At 38.7% G+C, this 18,849-nt stretch overlaps 1 protein-coding gene across 3 annotated transcripts; it reads right to left on the minus strand.

The window, feature by feature from the left end:
• Positions 1–289: 289 nt before the first annotated feature.
• Positions 290–5,179, minus strand: LOC140890540 (uncharacterized). Of its 3 annotated transcripts, none has more exons than XR_012152209.1 (9): positions 5,008–5,179; positions 3,558–4,511; positions 3,333–3,448; positions 2,314–3,126; positions 1,972–2,221; positions 1,349–1,553; positions 1,140–1,245; positions 693–885; positions 290–607 (listed from the first exon to the last, which is right to left on the minus strand). XR_012152209.1 is itself a non-coding variant. In XM_073298405.1 (9 exons), the coding sequence occupies exons 2-8, from the start codon at positions 4,344–4,346 to the stop codon at positions 771–773; spliced, it is 2,394 nt and encodes a 797-aa protein (XP_073154506.1). In that variant the 5' UTR covers positions 4,347–4,511; positions 5,008–5,179; the 3' UTR covers positions 290–655; positions 734–770. The 3 variants fall into 3 exon arrangements, 2 of the variants coding, with proteins under 2 accessions (XP_073154506.1, XP_073154505.1); XM_073298405.1 differs by having other exon boundaries at positions 290–655; positions 734–885; XM_073298404.1 differs by having other exon boundaries at positions 290–885.
• Positions 5,180–18,849: the final 13,670 nt, after the last annotated feature.

Below are 18,849 nucleotides of genomic sequence, written 5' to 3' on the forward strand. Positions count from 1 at the left end.
TTCGCGAATTGTGTTGAAAAATATTATATGTATGATAAACATTACACAGTTAAATGTTATGCTACACGTTATCTTTTAAACAACAAAACTATCTCAAATATAATTTAATAGAAAGAAGACTTAAAAATATATTTAAGTTTGTTTCATAATTTCAAAATAACGTATAAGTACCCTTGTGTTGTAAGTTGTAACTATCATTTAATATAACGCAAGTTACGCAACTCATTTTGTTGTTTGATCATTTGGCAAATTCTGACTTAGAATTATAAAAAAGAAATACCCCAATTAATATTACATAATACACATATTCCTTCAACAAACTGCACAAAACATACTTATTGCCTTGAAAACACATCCATCATCACTTGAATAGATGCTTCCAAGTTCAAAGTTTCAAAACAAAGCAAGTTCATGTCAATATCAATTATCCAGAGGAAAAAAAAACTCCAAAAAATCATCTCCATCAACAAGCTGCAACTCTTTTAAGTTGTCGTCTACTCGTGATATAGATTTGTAAAACTCTATCAACACACAAGTCATCATCTAAATGCCGATGACTTTCTTGTCAGATATATCATTTGACTGGCTGCCCGTCACGTTTTATCACCTATGATTCGAGCTCATTAGTCCGAAGAAATTCGAGGAACTAGTGCATCTGTTGAATACACGTACTGTGGAGTCATATTCTGTACCTAGTGTAAGTTATTGAACAAGAGAAAAATCGTGCAGCAACCTCCATGTCTTCACTTATTTCCACATGTTTGTTTTTACTAGATGAAATGAGCTACAACGGCCTCAACTACGGTAGCTTGACACATTGGACACTTTCCCATTTTCTGGACCAAATTCTCTGCGCATCCTGAACAAAGACAAATGTGCCCACACCTTTTTCGAATAAAAAAAAAAGTGATCAATACGTTATTTAGGAAGATGAACATGATCATGTGCATCATTTCATTTTGCCAAGGTAAGAATTGGACCATGAATACGACCAACGATTTTGGTTTCATTGCAATTATTTCAAAAATCCGATGAAGCATTTATATAGAAGCAATTTACCTTAGTTTATAGCTTGTTCCAAAACATAAACGTATGCTTGTAGTATAATGACTGATGAGGAGCATATCTTCTTTACTTACCTGTACAACAATGAACTGATTTTGGTAACACGACATAGGCAGCAAATTCCTCTCTTTATGAGATTCCATGGAGACTCCTCGTTAAAAAAGTCGTACTCCGTTGAGCCTGCATGAACGAGAAAATAATCCAACAGAAAATTTCATGCATAAAATCGGGCTAAAAAAGAGAGAATCACGACGGTCCACAAACTAGAGATTTGGATACTAACCCGTCGAAGCAAAAGACCTATTTAATACAGAGGAAACATCTTGGCGCATGAAAAGTTGCTTTATTTGCATGTCCACGCATGATTCTAGCATGCTTTGCATGTTGTTCATCCTCTGCTGAAGCATAGCTATGTCATTTCTCAATTCATTTACAACGTCTGAACTAGTCATGTTGTTTGTCAACACATTTTTGACCACCCAATTATCCTACAAGCACAAGAAAAACAAATATTGATGAGTTGAAAACAAATACGCCGTTAGAGTGTTAGAAATAGAGTGAAGAGAGAATGCAAGACATTAGATTCATGTGGTTTTGGCCAGAAACCGTGTACATTTGCAACACGGTGCTTAGAAGGTTAAAACTCTTATTAATTTCTCTTAATCTAGAAAAAGATTTGTCATCTCTTGAATATGTGAAGATTTCATGATACATTTATAAGAAAACTTCCCTATAATCAAATTCCAGCCAACTAATATCATAAATTCATCGTAACATGATAATGTTATAGCTGATGCAAAAATTTAGCCATCCATTTCTAACTCAGTCCGAAAGAAATGAAGTTGGGTTAATAATTGAAAGATGAAATAACAGAAACATCACTTAATACAAGAATGCTGAGCTTACGGTTCCCAAGATCAGATTTGAGCCATGTGTCCAATTTCCAATGTGCGAATCATTATTTGAATTTTGGTCATTATTTGAATTTTGGTCACCGGTTTGTTGTTCTGGTTCTTGCTCAATTAAGACAGAAGGTGATGATGGATTGTCCAGTTCCCAATCGAAAGATGCATGACTAAGTCTTTGGGCATGGGATTGTAGGACCCCGTTTAAGGTCTCTCGAAAACTACTACCAAGAAGACCTGAGACACGTCTCCTGAAAAGCAGAAAAGGGAAGTTAAAAAGGCTTCAAAGAAAGTAAACAGCCTAACTCTAAGAAATCATTCGAGTGAAATTTGAATACAGTACCTGCTGCAAAGTTCCCTAAGTTCCTTTCTGTGGATATTATCATCCTCATGAAAATAAAACGCATCAATTCCTTCAATGGATGCTCTGACCTCATTGGAAGGCGTATCGAATGAGATATCAACACCATCTTGAAAATCATGACCGACCCAATTTTCAAGTGATTCTTGCATTTGTTCGTGCTCTACAGCATCATTAAGTGGTGTTAGTTGAAACCACGGATCAGCAGCATCTTCCAGAAAACTTATGACGCCATATTCTTGGACCACTTCCGGTTGCAATGAAGCATCTTGTGAATCAATTTCTTCACTTCCATTTTGTCCCAAGTTAGTGGTGTAAGTAATGGATTCATCTATTTCACTCGCCCCACTTCTAAGTTCATCTTCATAAAAAATTTCAGGACATTCATTTTTGTTAATATCCTCATTTTGTAACGACCAGTCTTCACTGACAACGATATGGTTTGATTTACCATACCTAGTATGAACACACTCAATGTCAGCCCCTATTGCTTGCTCACATTCCAACACTCGATCCTGTTGGCTATCAGCTCTGGCAATGTTAGCTTCATAAATGCTTCTCCTACTGTTCAAAACAGGCACGCCTACTTCAGATACACGTACCTCAGAATCCCAATGACTCTGGTTACTACCTAATGCACCTTCCTGGTGTGATGGTGGAAAAATCTCAGTGACCTCCCCTTCCTCACATATTGACTCGGATTGAGAATTACTTTTATCAGCCAAAGTGTGAGCTGTTGCAATACTGTTTGCTGAGGAGTGGAAAGAATTGTCCAATTTGGAGAGAAATCCTTCCCTTGAGAAAAAGTGGGAAGTCGTTAGTTCAGCTAGAATAATGAGGACATAAAAAAGATTAAGCTGATACATAACTTAAAGAGTCACGCAAAGACCATATTATTTACATTGATCAAACATAGTTCAAGTATGAGCCAACTACCAGCAAAGACCATGAATGTGACAAACTTCCAAGCATTTATAAGCTTAATCTATATTTATCATTACCTCAAATCAGAAACTGTACTTTGCCTAAGCAACCCAAGTTCTGTTGCAACCGAACAAGATCGTTTCTTGTTTGGGACTGGTCTTTTGTTCTGTAGGAACCTACCCCTGAGCAATGCCTGGATAAGAATATGAGATTTGTCAAAGTGAAAGAATATTGTTGTTTCCGGTGACAGCTAGGTAAAAGTAAATGCAACACAGAAATGTTTATCACCACAGAATGACTACCTGAATACGATTACGATGAGAAAAACCTGACACCGGTTTCTTCTCCGACATTCTTAAAAGTTCCCTTTCCCTTTCGCTCTGAGCTCTAAGAAGAAGATCAACAAGAGTTTGTCTACCACATAATCTTCTAACAGACCTCTGTGTGCTGCCAATCTCAGAATTAATCACCAATCCTTCTCGCACCTGTTCGATTTGAGAACCAACTTCGGACGATCCACCTCTTGGAGGGGAGCCACAGCTACTCAGCTCGACATTCGTCTGCACCCATTCTCTTATGATTCTCACCCTTTTACACTCATTCTTCCCCAGACATTGTGGCCCTGATTTCTTGTCTATACGCAGTCTGTTAGGTGAATGGCTCTTAGCACTGCTATTCATCCACAAACGAAAAATTTGTCTCACTTTTTCTCGTGCAGTGTCTCCCAAGTAACTGGATTGTTCTGATATGACACTAATATTATCCTCATGCTCCATCTCCGAACCAGTTATGGCTCGGTTCTGATACTCATCGGCATCTTCAGAGATATCATCCCCACTATCATGCCCTTGTCCAATTGATGTTGTGGTACTGAAGCAGTCAGAATCAAAACCATTGCTTTTCGGTGGTCTAGACTTAAAAGAATGGTTCACCACATGCTCACCCTCAATCTCCCGCCACATCTGCAAGAGAGAAGATGCCTGGGTGCCAGGCCTAATAACTCGATCATTCCACCGTATCGAAACTCCAGTCTCTGTCTCTTCGAATAAAGGACCAAAAGTTGATGCATTGTGCAATCCAGCAACAGCCATATGGCAAATTTTAACAAATGAGTTAGATAATCTCAACCATCAACAATAAAAGTTGACTTGCAGGTCTGGTAAATCACGTATCAGGCTATCCGCTTATATGACCATCGCTCAGTAATTTCTGAACCCGTATCAATAGAACCAAGATTCACGCACAACAATCAGTGCCTGCAAAAATTATTCGATTTACATTGTTATGCGTGATATTCAAGAACAAAGTTCAAGTTTTCGTTTTTAAAACAAAAAATGATCATTCACATTTACCAACAGAGAAACTTAAAGATACAAACACATTTTTTTCTCAAAGTTAGAAAAACAGTGACTTGCGAATCCATCCAGTCTCTGACAAATGACATCTCATCAAAAGAGAAAGATAAACAAATGCAGCATACAATATTCTAATACCTCACCTTTTTCTTTTTTCAAACCCATAACAACACATCCAAATTCATTAAAAACAAACTAAAGATCAAACCCAATTCATTTCAAGCCAAAATCTCGAGTCCAAGAACATCCCACCAAATCCATTCCACAAAAGAAACACAAAAAAGGACATTAACCCTCATCAATTAATTTAAGAAACATTCAACACAAACAATAAACTGAATCAAGAACATCACCATCTTACTTTCAATACTTCCCACACAAGAAAAGCCATTAATACCTTTGTCTACAATTAAAAAGCAGCCCAGTTCTTCGCTTGTACTCCCAATCTTACAACGTTTATCAAAGTGAGATTACGGAGAAAGACATTACAGAGAAATTTAAAGAAAGAATAAGGAAAGGGATGGGAGCCAAAACGAAAGAAATAGCATACAATAGATACGAGACGCGTCTATGGCGCTTTCGGATTTTATTAAAACCTCGGAAAGTTTGCCGTAAATCTAATCTAACGTCTATTTTCTGTTCCCCGTAAAACAAGATACTTTCGAGTCTTTGACTAGCCGCTAAAAGATTTTTATTAATTACAATGACATCTTTATAAAATAATTAATATACTAAGAATTTATCAAAAATACTGAAAATCGCATTACATGAGTTCACTTTTTTATGCCAAAATTATGAAAAATTTCACTTCACAAAAAAATCAAAATCCTTATATAATAATTTATTAATTTATATCCCGTCTCAATTATTTAAATTACATTTCTTTTTTTTAGCTGTTTCAATAATATTGTCTAATTTTCATATTTAGGATTCTCTTTTCACGTATTTTATCAATTTAACTTGTCTCAACTAAATTAATATTATTAACTATTTATACACATTTCTCTATTAAAAAGTTATTAAATAAAGACAAAATAATAAATTGCTTTATAAAATTTACATTTTCATACACTTTCTTATCTATGCGAAAACACACACAAACTTAAATGAATGAGATCGAAAGAATATATGTGATAGTAGCTCATTACATACAATTTTTTTGTCACCCAAGGTCTATAATTTGGAAATGCCAAACTGCAAACCAAATTTTGCTTCATTTCATACTAGAATAAGAGTAATACATAGTGTACTAAATCCAAAAATTCAAAATTGATCTCTCATGTACGATCTGTAAAAATATAAACCTCGCATAACTAAATTAAAATTATACAATTAGATATCAAAATTTTAAAGTAGCGAAAGTAAATAAGGGTACTATGATTATGAAACATCTAATATTCTTTAAACCTAAATGCGGAATTTTTTTTTTTAAATACTAAAAATAATACTATACATATAGGTCCATACACATATGTATAAACATGCAAGAAAAATATTTCTTATTAAATAAAATATTTCAAATAATAATAAACAACTAACAACTAAAAAAAAGTTTCATGCATGAAATAATATAATAAGTATACTAGTGAAAAACTCCCATAAGCGGAAATAACAAATAAAATGTAACTGGTTTGATACTCAGTATAATAAAAGAACTGTATCTTAAAACATCAACTATAGAGCTGCAACGGTCACGGGGCTACTGTTCCGTGAACTCATACGTCCTCACCACCGGTAGGAGCTACATAATTAATATCTGTCTCACCTGCACCATATAAGCGTAGTGAGCCTAAGGGCTCAACATGTCTAAACTTGAATATCAAGGGTTAAAATAATACATCACATAATCATACTAATACATATACATGATAAATGAACATGCATGGAAACATTTTCATAACATAAATGCTGAATCACAATCTTAAACATAATCATAATCTTTTCTTCGTCATACACAACATAGTTGAGCATGGTATTTCTTTGAAACAGTCTATGGTCTTATCCGTAAGTGTGACCTTAACTGTGCCGACTGATCAGTCTCCTGAACCAACGTACGTGGCGGTGATAAATCACCTCCTATGATAGTAAACTACCTCATAAATCATATGGTGGATAACCACCCTTATGTCACACTACATCAATTTCCATCAAGAAAATATTTTATTGCTCAACACATACATAATCATAAGCATATAAAATTTCATGAATGCATGTACTGAAAATTTGTCCGTAATATATATTTAATTGATTTGTCATAATATATACTTATACTTAAAATATTTTCATGCACTAAAATAATTAAATATATATTTCGGACTTAGGGATTTTTTATGGTTTCGGTCCAAACTGCTGGTCTCTCTACTAAGCCCCTTACCTGACTTAAAGCCCATTATCTAACTTAGCCCCATAATTATTAAATAATTTTGAAAATTATAATTTTTACTAAAATAAAATACTTAAATATTATTGGGCTTGAAATAAAAATATTTAGGCCCATTAACTAATTAATTCATATAAATTCATGGACTGGCCCATAAAATCACTGACTGGCCCAAAAATTTCTATGGGCCCACAATCCCATAACAATCATTGGGCTAACTTAAAAAATAATTTTGAAAGCCCAAATAAAATTATTTGGAAGCCCAAATAATTTTATTTCTAATTAATTGGTCCAAAAACCAATTAAAACATAATATACTTAAAAATTAAAAACTCGAGCCCGGCCCACCTAACCCGGACCCAGACCCGGACCAACCTAACCCGAACCTAGACACCCGAGACCTGACCCGGATCACCCAGACCCGACCCAGCCCCAAACCCAGCCCAAACCCGATCCCCCTCCCCCTTCTCTTCGGCTGCGCGAGCAGCAGCCCTGGAGCCTTGCTCCAGCCATGGCCGGCCGAACCTTCCGAGGGTCCTGCCGGTCCTAACCTAGTCCACGCCCCACTGGTTCATGGCCATGCATGGACCAGCCGTGCCTTCTTCCTCAAAACCCTAAACCTGCGCACCAACAGTCCATCCAACTAATTTCTGATCGGCCAGACCCTAACCAGCCTATAACCTGACCATGATTCGATCCTTAGGACCCTAACTCACCTCTGCCCCGATCTCCAAGCCCCTGGACCGGGCCATGCTGAAGAAAACGTGAGCCATGACAAGAAAACACCCAAAAATGCATCAAACATCAATAAAATTGCATAATTTCGAAATATTCATATGAAATCTGAAATTAAAATATCATGCATGATTAATAGCTCATATGGTGGCCAAGTGAAAGATTTAGACATGCCTTTTAATCTTTGAATGAAGATTGATGCGTTTACGGGTCTCCGGGACAACGAACAGACCAAAATCTCCAAAGAAAGTTGCTTGATTGGCTATGGGACTGATTTTTTTTCTGTGAAGGAGGCATGAGAAAGGTTGCAGAAAGGGGTTGGAGGCGGCTGATCAGATTAGTCGTAGGGTAGGGAGTGATTTTTGGGATTTTTTTGGGTAGATTTAGGATAATAACTAATATAATTTAATTAGGTAGATAATATAACATAAACATAAGATTTAAACTTTTAAAAATACCTACTAATATGATATAAAACATAAATCCCGAAATATTAAAATAGGCAAATTTTAAAATTTAATAAAAGTCAATAAAGGGACTAATTTTGGCTAAAAATCAATCCTTAAATAAATATATAATTAAATACTAAAATTTTCTTACAAAATACCTTAAAATATTATTTTAAGGCTCATAAAACTCCTAAAATATTTTTGGCTAAGAATTTTGGTATTTCGTCCGTCCACGGTCCCGTCTACGCGATCAAATAAATAAAATTCTCAAAAATCTAAAAATCCTAATATTACGGGTTAAATGCTAAAATAAATTAAATCATGCATATAAATCACATAATATCACATAAATACATTTAACCCTCATTTTAAAAATTAATTTCTCCTAATTATGCATGCGGATTTACGTATAAATTTTCTGGGTGTTACAATTCTTCCCCCCTTAAATTGAATTTCGTCCTCGAAATTAAAGTACTTACCCGAATAACTCCGGGTAGCGAGTCCTCATGTCTGCCTCGGTCTCCCAAGTGGCTTCCTCCTCGGAGTGATTCAGTCACTGGACTTTGACCATTGGTATGACCCGCGTCCTCAATCTCCGCTCCTCTCTGGCTAAGATCCGAATCGGCATCTTCTCAAATGCTAGATCAGGTGGCAACTGCAAGGGCTTGTAATCCAACACATGTGACGGATTAGAGACGTATCTCCGAAGCATGGATACATGGAAGATGTTGTGCACTGCCGCAAACCCTGGTGGCAAAGCCAAACGGTAGGCCAACGTGCCAACTCTCTCCAAGATCTCAAAAGGCCCAATATATCTCGGATTCAGCTTACCTCTTCGACCAAATCTCATCACTCCTTTCATAGGTGATACCTTCAGAAACACATGATCACCAACAGTGAATTCAAGATCTCGTCGTCGAATATCAGCATAACTCTTCTGACGACTCTAAGCAGTCCTAATACGATCCCGAATCTGAATCACAATGTATGCAGTCTGCTGTACAATCTCGGGACCAAGTAGAATCCTCTCACCAACCTCATCCCAATGCACGGGAGATCTGCATCTCCTCCGGTAGAGAGCTGCATAAGGAGCCATACCTATAGATGCCTGAAAACTATTGTTATAGGTAAACTCCACCAACGACAATCTAGTCTCCCAAGAGCCCTGAAATTCTATGACACAAGCTCTCAGTATACCCTCGAGAACCTGGATCACTCTCTCAGACTGACCATCTGTCTGGGGATGGAACGCTATACTGAACAATAATCTAGTCCCCAATGATGTGTGCAAACTCTTCCAGAAAGCAAAAGTAAATCTCGGATCCCGGTCGGATACTATCGACACTGGTATGTCATGCAGTCTAACAATCTCCTTGATATAAAGCTCTGCATACTGTGTCAACGAGTAAGTAGTCCTCACCGGCAAGAAATGAGCTGACTTGGTGAGTCTATCCACGATCACCCAAATAGTTGTACATCCTCTAGCACTCCTCGGAAGGCCAAGTACAAAGTCCATCGTGATGTTCTCCCACTTCCATACCAGAATAGGTAGAGGCTTAAGCAACCCTGCTGGACGCTGGTGCTCTGCCTTAACCTGCTGACAAGTCAAGCACTGAGATACGAATCGTGCGATATCACTCTTCATGCCGGGCCACCAATATAACGACTGCAAATCTCTATACATCTTCGTACTTCCGGGATGAATGGAATACGTAGATGTGTGAGCCTCTGTTAGGATCTCAGTTCTCAGCTGATCAATATTCGGTACACACATACGACCACGGTACTGAACAATGCCATCACTGACAGTAAAAAAAAAGACTACCCTTAACCTCATCCCTATGCATCATCCGTTGCAACTCCTCATCCACAGGCTGTCCATCCCTGATACGATCTCGAAGATTCGGCTGTACTACTGACACTGCCAAACTCGGTGCGTGACCGCCCGAATAGTACTCCAAACCAAATCTCTGAATCTCCTCCTGAAGTGGCAACTGTACTATCAAACAGGATACCACTGAAGTCTTCCGACTCAACGCATCGGCCACTACATTAGCCTTACCCGGATGGTAGTTAATGTCACAGTCATAGTCCTTCACTAATTCCAACCATCGGCGCTGTCTCATGTTCAACTCCTTCTGAGTAAAGAAGTACTTGAGACTCTTGTGGTCTGTGAAAATCTTGCACTTCTCACCGTACAGATAGTGCCTCCAGATCTTCAAAGCAAAAACCACTGCAGCAAGCTCCAAATTGTGCTTCGGATAGTTCTGCTCATGAATCTTCAACTGTCTCGACGCATAAGCAATGACTCTGTCACTCTGCATAAGCACGGCGCCTAAACCCAATTTAGACGCATCCGTGAACACCACTAACTCCTCATGGGGCACTGGCATCGCCAACACTGGCGCAGAAATGAGTGATTCCTTAAGCTGATCGAAGCTCCTCTGGCAGTCTGAACTCCATATAAACTTCGCATTTTTCTTGGTCAAGGAAGTCAAGGGTACTGCAATAGAAGAAAAACCCTTGATGAACTTCCGGTAGTAACCCGCTAAACCCAAGAAACTGCGAATCTCTGAAGCATTCTTCGGAATTCCCCAATCCTGCACTGCCTGCACCTTCGTCCGATCCATTGCTATCCCATCTATCGAAACCACGTGGCCTAAGAATGCCACCTGCTAAAGCCAAAACTCGCACTTACTGAACTTCGCATACAGTCGATGCTTCCTCAAAGTCTGCAATGCTGTTTGCAAGTGCTGTCTATGCTCCTCTATGCTCCTCGAGTAGATCAAGATATCATCAATGAAGACTATGATAAACTGATCAAGGTACGGCTGAAAAACACGGTTCATGAGATCCATGAAAACCGCGGGAGCATTGGTCAACCCAAATGGCATTACCAAAAACTCGTAATGCCCATATCGTGTCCAAAATGTTGTCTTGGACACATCTGCATCTCTGATCCGCAACTGATGATAGCCAGAACGCAGATCAATCTTAGAGAAAACCGAAGCTCCCTGCAACTGATCGAACAAGTCTTATATCCTTGGCAGTGGATACTTGTTCTTCACTGTGACCCTGTTGAGCTCTCGGTAATCGATACAAAGTATCATGCTACCATCCTTCTTTTTCACAAACAACACTGGAGCTCCCCAAGGAGAAAAGCTAGGGCGAATAAAGCCCTTCTCCAACAATTCCTGAATCTGCTCCTTCAACTCTTTCATCTCTGTAGGAGCGAGTCGATACGGTGCCTTAGAAATAGGCACAGTGTCAGGCATCAACTCAATGCTGAACTCCACTTCCCTCGCTGGTGGAATTCCTGCAACATCATCGGGAAAAACGTCTGAAAAGTCACGTACCACCTCTATATCTGCTAGGGAACTGGTAGGTGGCTCTGTTGATTTGACTACACTAGCAAGAAACCCCTGACAACCACGTCTCAATAACTTCCTCGCACATGCATAAGAAATTACAGGCGAGATCTCACTGCTCGAAGATGCATAGAAAATAAACTGGTCGCCCTCCTCTGGTTTCACTGCCACAGACCTCTGCCGAAAATCAATCACTGCCCCGTTGACCGCCAACCAGTCCATACCCAAAATCAAATCAAACCCGGTCAACGGTAAGACCACTAAATCTGCTCTGATAGTGTGCCCCTGTAAATCCATTTCCAAGCCTCTGCAGATACTAGTGGTAGTAAGAATCTGGCCAGACGGCATAGTGACATCGTAACCTGTAACAGCAACCTCAGGTTTGATGGCTACCCGCCTGATAAACTCTAGGGAGATGAACGAATGCGTAGCCCTTGAATCTAGCAACGCATACGTGGAGTTTCCTCCTACTAGAATTCTCCCTGCACGCAGAAAAACCCAACAATCACATACTAAACTTACTCTCTCCCAATAAAAGTTATAAATATTTCTCTTAATTAAACACAAGTAAAAGTACATCTTACTCTAATCATGCAATCAGACAACTCTGTAAACAAACAATCATGTAATAAATCCCCAAAAATTACTTAAAAGAAGAAGTTAGGAAATACCGATGATTAAAGAGGTATCTGGGTCAGCCTCCTCAGCCTGCATAACAAACACCCTCCCAGTGGTGTTCTTTCTCTTCGGGCAGTTGTATGACACATGCCCTGGCTCCTTGCAAAGATAGCATACATTGGAACCCACTAAACACTTTCCGGTGTGTGGCTTCTGACACTGCGGGCATATCGAAACTCCTCCAGTCTTAGGGGCCCCACCCCTCTGCTGCTGCTGACCCTGTGGCTTCTGCTGATTTGGGCCCTTAGATGGCCCTGCGTACTGCTTATTCGCAGGAGGCTGTGAAGTCGCCCTCTGAAACCCTGGCTGAAATTGCCTCTTACTCTGCTGCTCTCTCTAAATCTCCCTTCTTCCCTCCTCAGAACGCAAAGCTCTGCTAACTGCAGCCTCATATGTAGTGACGTCCATCATCCGAACGTCATGCTTGACTTCAGCCCGCAATCCCTCAACGAACTGCCTCGGCTTCTCTGGTGCACTGTCTGCAATCAAGGGCACAAAGTGACAGCCCCTCTCAAACTGACTCACGTACTCCACCACTGACTTGTCCCCCTGACGGAGACTCATAAACTCTCGGACCATGCAACTGCGCACATCCTCCGTGAAGTACTTGGCGTAGAAGGTATGCCTGAACTCTGCCCAAGTCAAGGTAGGAAGGTGTACTCCCCTGACAGCGCCCTTCCACCATAGAGCTGCATCTCCCTTCATCATGTAGGTTGCACACTTGACCCGGTCAGCATCAGTAATCCCCATGTAATCGAAGATGGTCTCCAGGGACCGAATCCATTCCTCAGCAACTAGCGGATCGGTAGTACCCGAAAACTCCTTCGGTACCTTCTTCTGGAACCGCTCAGCCACGTCCTCCTCATGTGACAGCCTCGGGCATTGCCTGCTGCTCCAACAGAGCAGTAATCCCAGCCATCATGTTTGCATTGGCCTGCTCCAATGCTGAAAGAGGGTTCTGCGGAGGTGGAGGTGGAGGTCCCCGCGTCTGTTAATCTGTCTCAGAGGCATTCTGCACCACCACATGTTTCTTTACGTAAATCGCAATGCATAGTGATAAGTGCATTTTGTATGCATTAGTTTGTGATATTTTTATATATATTTTTGTGTGCATCAATATTGTTTTTATGTGTTTTTATGTGTTTTAAGTTCATGTGTGTGTATTTCACTCTCCCGGTTAATTTTGTAGAAAAATGGATTTTTGAAGAGTTAATTACGGAGCAGCCTTGATCGAAAAATCATATTTAATTTTAGAGAAATCCAAATCCAATCTTCACCGTTCAGAATGCAGTTCAAGATTTTTAAAGCTGTTGTCTAAATTTTAGGTCAATCCGACGGCTAGAACTCAAGTTATAAATTTTTGAAATTTGTCGCTCGGAGCAGGTTGAATGTTGCGCTGTTGGTGAGTGTTGTAGCGCGTTTGCCCTTGTGTTTGGCGCTAGGGAGAAGCGCTAATTCGCTTAGAAGAAGGAGTTTGGCGCAAGGAGTAGCGCTAACGTGCAAGGAATGAAGGGAACCGCGCATGATGTCTGTGTGTGTTATTTTTCGGGCAGAAACTTGCTCGCTCGAGCGAGAGCTTGTGCTCGCTCGAGCGAGCGATACGCTAATTTTATTCCTCGGAACAGAGAGTCTCTCGCTCGAGCGAGAGATTGTGCTCGCTCGAACGAGATGTCGGGAATCAGAAAAAATCAGAATTTCGGAAATTAAAAAGTCTTATTTTACGGGCTATTTTTCATGGGCTTTTTAAACTCATATTTAAGGGACTTATTCAGACGTGAGAAGGGAGTTCCAACAGGCATAACGCAGACGCAAGGCGGCGGCTGGGATCAGAGAAGATTTCTTCGCTATTTCTTTCTTCTGTTCTTTCTTTTTATTTTATTTTTGTTTAATTCTAGTTTCAATTATTGAGTAGTTTGTTTTCAACCAAGACGGCGTGATTGGGCCGAACAAATTCATGTAGAAAACTTGGATGTTTGTTTGGGATTTTTCAGAGTTGATTTTGTTTTATTGATTGTCAGATTTATATTTGTCTTGTGAATAGTCTGATCAACTGTTTGCTTGCATGTTAATCGATTCCAAGTCGACAGAGGAGGTTTCGATTTTGATCACTTTGATAATCAACATATTGTAAAAACGACTAGAAATAGAATTCGGTTTCAGTGTGCGGTTTGGGTGCGAACTGAATTTTCATAAATATTTAATGCATTCAAATTTGATTAGAATTACAAAAGATTAGTTCATCAATATTTGAATAGGTTTGATTGTTCTAGAAATAGTCCTTTGAACAAATTAGGAGAATTCCCGTGAATTAAGATTAAATCTGAGTCCTGAATCGACTACATGTTATATGATTTGTTCGGTACCTATGTGTGTCTTGGTTGTCTCGTTTTAATTATTTTTTATTCAGTTATTTTTATTCTTATTTCTTGAGCAGTTTTTATTTTATATTCTTATTTTATTTAATTCAAAATCCTTTCTATTATTTTGTCTAGATTAAGCTAAATAATTAATTCTTGAGAATTGACAACAGTCCCTGTGGGATCGATACTTGGACTCTCTGTCCACTTTACTATTACTTGACCTGGTATGCTTGCCAGTAGATTTATATCACACCGATTTAGCCGGTCAAGTTTTTGGCGCCGTTGCCGGGGATTGTTTAGTTAATATTAGGATAGATTATTTGCTTGAGACTAGAAATTTTTTTTCCTGCATTTGTTTAATTTTTAATTTTATTGTTTTTTACTTGTGAGGTACTTGGAGATGATCCATAGACAGGTGTTCACAAGATTTGGCCAGCAATACTTGGAGCCATTCTATGTTGCTTGGGGGAGATTCAATGATTTGGCGAACATATTTCAATGCCATCAATTTTCGACTTACACCCTCACTAAAATTTTTTATGGTGGTTTGGATGAGATTACAAGAAGTTGGGTGGATTATGGAGCTTTGGCCACTGGCAGTCAATTGTTTAGAAGAGATGAAGACAGTGTGATGCACTTGTTAAATGATATGGCAGATTTCGACTACCACTGGCATTATGATCCTTCACTACAGGGTTGGAGTCACAAATATCCTCCAGATATCAACTCCCAAAATTTTGCGAACCAACCACCTGAGCATCAAGAAGAGTATGTAGAGAGTTCTGAAGATTATGTGGCTCAGTTGGAGAATCTTTTGCGGCAACAGACAGAGACAAATCAATTATTAGAAAACCGTATCAAGTCTTGGAGTCTTTTGGATGAACAGATTGTGCTTCTTAGAGAACTAATTTTTGAGATCTGCCAAGAGAGTGAAATAACTGAGCCACAGCATGAAGAAATAATTTTTGAGGAATCTTCTTGTGATGAGCCAAGAGTGAACTTGGAGGAGGAAGAAACATACAAGGCTACAGATTTGACCTCGTCAATGGTCGTTCCATGTACACCGTTAGAAGATTTTTTCTTGCCATTGACGCCACCTCCACAGTATTACATCCTCTTTGAGCTTCAGCCTAAAATCAGAGTCTCCTTCCAAAAGAAAAATTTCTTGAAGAGTATTGTTGGACCGACGAGCTTACAAAGTCAATATCCCGCCAAGCTTGAGGGCGAAAAAAATCAAAACTCATACGTAGAATCGTATGATTCTTACTATGGGCGGCAACCGCTATTTGATGATGGCTTTTGCTTAGTCGGGCTATAGACTATAATTTTAGCGCTGTCTAGGAGGCAACCCAGTGTTTTTTTTTTTTTTTTATTTTGATTTTGATTTTTGGTTTTTATGTTTTATGTTTTGTTTTTATTTGATTCTGTTTTCTTTCCCATGCCAGTTGGTCGTGCCTGCCGATATATCTAGATGATGCTACTGTCTCAACTGATACCGTCAAGAAGGAAGAGAATGAATCGAAAACCAGGGGAGTGTTATTTTTGTTTTTTTTGCGTTTTTGTTTTTCATTGCATTGTGTGTTTGTTTGCATTCTGTTCATTGTTCTGAAGTATTGAGGGCAATGCTTTGGGATAAGTATGGGGGGTAGACTAGTATTGCATTGTCTATGTGTTTGTGTTGCATCTGTCATGTTACGTATTTGTTTTCATACAGTTTGTGTTTGTTGTTGTTTGCATTGTTATGAGTGAGATGAGTCATAATAGCCAATGATGATGAAGTTTATGTTGAAAAAAAATTATTTTTGAAAAATTTTGCTCTTGACTTGACATGAGAAACTGTAGGTTGAACCGTGAATATTTATAAGCACTTGTGTTAGATCAATGGACTGTAACGAAATATTTGATGAAGTTTCTGTCTGTTTGACCATTGCACGGCAATAGGTAGTTTGTGGATCTTGATTGTGTTCTATGAATGTTGATGAGGCTCTAGTTTACACTTATGATCTTGGGTGCACCTAGAAAAAAAAATATTTTTACAACTCCATCCGGGCTTGGACAATGATTGAAATCCTAATCATTGTTTCATAGCTAAGTTAGCGGGTAAAATGGGGTTGATGCTCTATCCGGGCTATAGACGAGGGGATTAGAAAGAAAAAATAGAATGATTTTTCGTATCCTAGCCAGTTATAGCTAAGTCAACGGGTAATTATTGGGGCTAAAGCAATATCGGGTGCAAAATCCGGAGGTGTGTAATTTATTATCTCAAGGGAGGTGGGTATGTCTAGAGGTCGTTGGAAGGAATTGGCACTTGAAAAGTGAAACTTGCACTTATTTGTTGGTCGCTAAGCAGATTTGAGACGAATTCGGTCTAAGTTGCATGAAACTGGAATGACATTTCACACACATACGTTCATGTTAAACCGAAGGTGTACGATGAAAAGTTGAGAGCATGTCGATGATTTTGTTTTGTGATTGAACTTCTCAGAGGTTTTTCACATTCTTGATTCGTCCTAACTTATGTTTTTGTTTGCATCTTGTTTTGGTATGTCTTGCTCGAGGGCGAGCAAGGTTTAAGTATGGGGGTGTTGATAAGTGCATTTTGTATGCATTAGTTTGTGATATTTTTATATATATTTTCGTGTGCATCAATATTGTTTTTATGTGTTTTTATGTGTTTTAAGTTCATGTGTGTGTATTTCACTCTCCCGGTTAATTTTGTAGGAAAATGGATTTTTGAAGAGTTAATTACGGAGTAGCCTTGATCAAAAAATCATATTTAATTTTAGAGAGATCCAAATCCGATCTTCACCGTTCAGAATGAGTTCAAGATGTTTTAAAGCTGCTGTCCAAATTTTAGGTCAATCCGACGGCTAGAACTTAAGTTATGAATTTTTGAAATTTGTCGCTTGGAGCAGGTTGAATGTTGCGCTGTTGGTGAGTGTTGTAGCGCGTTTGCCCTTGTGTTTGGCGCTAGGGAGAAGCGCTAATGCTCTTAGAAGAAGGAGTTTGGCGCAAGGAGTAGCGCTAACGCGCAAGGAATGAAGGGAACCGCACATGATGTCTGTGTGTGTTATTTTTCGGGCAGAAACTTGCTCGCTCGAGCGAGCGATACGCGAATTTTATTCCTCGGAACAGAGAGTCTCTCGCTCGAGCGAGAGGTTGTGCTCGCTCGAACGAGATGTCGAGAATAAAAAAAAATCAGAATTTCGGAAATTAAAAAGTCTTATTTTACGGGCTATTTTTCATGGGCTTTTTAAACTCATATTTAAGGGGCTTATTCAGACGTGAGAAGGGGGTTCCAACAGGCATAACGCAGACGCAAGGCGGCGGCTGGGATCAGAGAAGATTTCTTCGCTATTTTTTTCTTCTGTTCTTTCTTTTTATTTTATTTTTGTTTAATTCTAGTTTCAATTATTGAGTAGTTTGTTTTCAACCAAGACGGCGTGATTGAGCCGAACAAATTCATGTAAAAAACTTGGATGTTCGTTTGGGATTTTTCAGAGTTGATTTTATTTTATTGATTGTCAGATTTATATTTGTCTTATGAATAGTCTGATCAACTGTTTGCTTGCATGTTAATCGATTCCAAGTCGACAGAGGAGGTTTCGATTTTGATCACTTTGATAATCAACATAATGTAAAACCGACTAGAAATAGAATTCGGTTTCAGTGTGCAGTTTGGGTGCAAACTGAATTTTCATAAATATTTAATGCATTCAAATTTGATTAAAATTACGAAAGATTAGTTTATCAATATTTGAATAGGTTTGATTGTTCTAGAAATAGTCCTTTGAACAAATTAGGAGAATTTTCGTGAATTAAGATTAAATCTGAGTCCTGAATCGACTACATGTTACATGATTTGTTCGGTACCTACGTGTGTCTTGGTTGTCTCGTTTTAATTATTTTTTATTCAGTTATTTTTATTCTTATTTCTTGAGCAGTTTTTATTTTATATTCTTATTTTATTTAATTCAAAATCCTTTCTATTATTTTGTCTAGATTAAGCTAAATAATTAATTCTTGAGAATTGACAACAGTCCCTGTGGGATCGATACTTGGACTCTCTGTCCACTTTACTATTACTTGACTTGGTACACTTGCCAGTAAATTTATATCACACCGATTTAGCCGGTCACATATCTAGGGTTTCAAAAGTTTTACTAAGTATGAAACTCTTAAACTATACATAAGCTCCTAATAAATCTTATTAAAGCATTTAAAACTTACAGACCGATAGTGAGATTTCTGAGCTTCACGTGGCAGTAG

The sequence above is a fragment of the Henckelia pumila genome, chromosome 3 (genome assembly GCF_033568475.1).
Source record: "Henckelia pumila isolate YLH828 chromosome 3, ASM3356847v2, whole genome shotgun sequence".
Classification (NCBI taxonomy): domain Eukaryota; kingdom Viridiplantae; phylum Streptophyta; class Magnoliopsida; order Lamiales; family Gesneriaceae; genus Henckelia; species Henckelia pumila.